At 41.6% G+C, this 2,675-nt stretch overlaps 1 protein-coding gene and 1 non-coding gene across 2 annotated transcripts in view; both read right to left on the minus strand.

Annotated features, from left to right (window-relative positions):
• Positions 1–38: 38 nt before the first annotated feature.
• TRNAR-UCG lies at positions 39–111 on the minus strand. The gene has a single exon. It is a non-coding gene; the product is annotated as a tRNA-Arg (tRNA).
• A 1,003-nt stretch (positions 112–1,114) lies between these two features.
• Positions 1,115–2,675, minus strand: part of ZBED9 (zinc finger, BED-type containing 9) — an 11,552-nt gene continuing 9,991 nt past the window's right edge. Inside the window, exon 5 of the mRNA XM_012734644.1 lies at positions 1,115–1,129. Coding sequence (XP_012590098.1) covers positions 1,115–1,129 — 15 coding nt within the window. The remainder of the gene's footprint in view (positions 1,130–2,675) is intronic.

Genomic DNA, 2,675 nt, shown 5'->3' on the forward strand with positions numbered 1-2,675 from the left:
TGAGATGCTCGGGGAAGCGACGCGTGAAAAAGGAAGCGCAACCACGAAGGGATTCGAACCCTCAATCTTCTGATCCGAAGTCAGACGCCTTATCCATTAGGCCACGTGGTCCCACGGCTCCAGGGTGTGGTGAAATATTACAAGTGCATGAGAATCCGGTCTCTTCGCCCGGCTCATTTCTGTATTATCTGGCGCCACGACTACACCTCACTTCTGCCATCTAACTCTCGGGGGAGACGGTGTCGCGGATGCTCACCAACATTACGCGCACGCCGCGTAAGGCGAAATGGGAATCCCGATTTTCTCCACCTCCTGCCTTTCACTTTGACACCAAATTTCCTTACTGAACGGTATTTTACCCCTGTGCTGCGAGGACTCAGCAGGCTGCACGGGGCGGTAAAGAAACAGGAGGAACATATCCAGTGCCCCTGGATGGTCGTGGCCGGCGCGCGAGGGGGCGGTCGGAAAAATGCACGCAACGGAGCAGCCACTGGTCGTCCCCCGGTTGTCCCCAGACACCCCAGTCGCACCGGGCGCACCTGGAGCTCCTGCTAGTGATGGTGCCCACTGGGGCCCTCCCCGTGGGGCTGGGAGGCTAATGGGGTGGGGGAGCCCGGGGTTTGAATCCAGCCCTAGCGGGACTGGGGTCTCTTGGAGGGGCCCTTTTGGTTTCTATGGAACCAACTTTGTCAGCACATCCAGACTCCGGACCCCCCCCCACCCAAAAGATTATTATCTAAAATACACAGATTTACTACAAATCAATGAGAATAATGTCAGTAACTAATGGAAGAATTAGCAAAATAAGCACTTCAAAGAATAAGAGAATTGCATGGCCAACAGACATATAAAAAGATATTCAAAATTATTTGTAATCATGGACAAGACTATTAAATGACAACTACTGTTTTGTACTCACTAACCTGGCTCAAATGAAAGAATCAAGTGTTGACAAAAATGTGGAACAACTACAGCTCCTTCTACACAGTAGGTTTTATGGATCTGTTGATAGAACGCCTAGAAAACAATCTTTGAACCAGTAAACAAACAAACAAAAATTTTTTTCTTTTTCTTTTTTTGCCTAATCATAATGAAATCTAACTGTTGGGAACCTTCACAGTAGTCTATCCTGGGAAGTACCAGAAGGCTCATGTTAACATTTCCTGGTATGCACACTGTATTGCAGTAAAGCTGTTGAAAAAGAATGTACAGATAACAATAATACAAACCGGGAAGGGAGAAAAGACAGATATTCCAGATTTTTTTTTTAATTGAGGTAAAGCAATTCAGACTTCTGGTACTGTGTCATTTGCAAGAAATACAAGGCAGGCATCTAATTCAAGTAGCCAAGAAAGCATCATACCAAAAATCTTGCCCAGATGACTCTAATTCTTTTCTTAGATATTCAACATGTGATATTTCTTATAGGGAAAAAAATGGAATTTCTTTCAAGCTGTATTCTTTCTGTCACTCAGTTTATTTTCTCCCAAATAACTTTTAAGTATTTTAGAAATATAAAACCACTAAATTGCTTTTCAGTAACAATGGCAAGCACCATACTTTATTGAATCAATACAACAAATGGCAAAGATAAAAAATGTGAGTCTCATTTCAGATAGGCACATAAGATGGAGACAGGTGGAATTACACACTGTCTCCTAAATCTACCTACCTTCAGCTTGTTTTGGAAAAAAAAACCTGTAAGATTTAATTACAACAATAAAACATAATCCTACTGGGACTTCAGAACCGAAGGTCCAAATATTTCCTCCACTTTCCAAGGTTTTCAGAATCTACTCTTTTGAACTTCTATCAACCGGCTAAATTATCAGTGACATTTTGTATTGCTAAATCTTTCCCTTCTTCACTTTCAATATCACATTTCTTTGAGAAGAAACATTTGTGGAAGTTGCTTCCCTGTGTAGGAAGACTCATTTCTTAAGAACCCTCAAAGAACCTGCCTTCTGCTAATAATCTGTTTTCAGTAATTGTGGGACACAGACTAGAAAGCAGGTGTGTGAGGCATTTTTTCTAAGTCATCTCAAAATAATAAAGGTTATGAAATCCACTTGAGAAGTCAATCATACTTAATTCTGTCCCAGAGAAGCCTAAAGACAATCAGCTCAGGCAAAGTCTACAGACCTTTACCTGACATGAACTTACCACTATGGCCTCACTCCAGCCCCACTCCCACCATTCTGAAATCTGAACTTGAGCCCAAAGCCGTAACAGCATTACAAGACAAAGGTTCCCCTTCCCACCGCACGGTGTCTAAACACGCACCTACCAAATGAACGGACAACCTTACCGCTCGGGATCGCCTGACAAGTGTAATGCCTATGGACTCCTCTGCTTTCCAAGATTCTAATTCCACTGCTTGATTCACTTCCCTTTGCTGACCTAGTCTGCTGTTTCAGAGAATCACTGAAGTCCTCCTACCATCTTATTATCCTAATGAAATACAATAATAAAACAGTGAGATACAAAATACAAGACCAAATGTTTTAATATTAGAATCAACCTATTGAAAATTACATTTAAATAAATATAACAAACGTGATAAATAAAACAGGACAATAAAACTGTACACATAACTGAAAGTGTACATGTCGGCAATTTAGAGAATTGCTATTTTAATCACAACTAGCCTACTTCCATAAGGCCTATATATATAT

This window comes from Condylura cristata, unplaced genomic scaffold, assembly GCF_000260355.1.
Source record: "Condylura cristata isolate star-nosed mole 26May11 unplaced genomic scaffold, ConCri1.0 scaffold00063, whole genome shotgun sequence".
Classification (NCBI taxonomy): domain Eukaryota; kingdom Metazoa; phylum Chordata; class Mammalia; order Eulipotyphla; family Talpidae; genus Condylura; species Condylura cristata.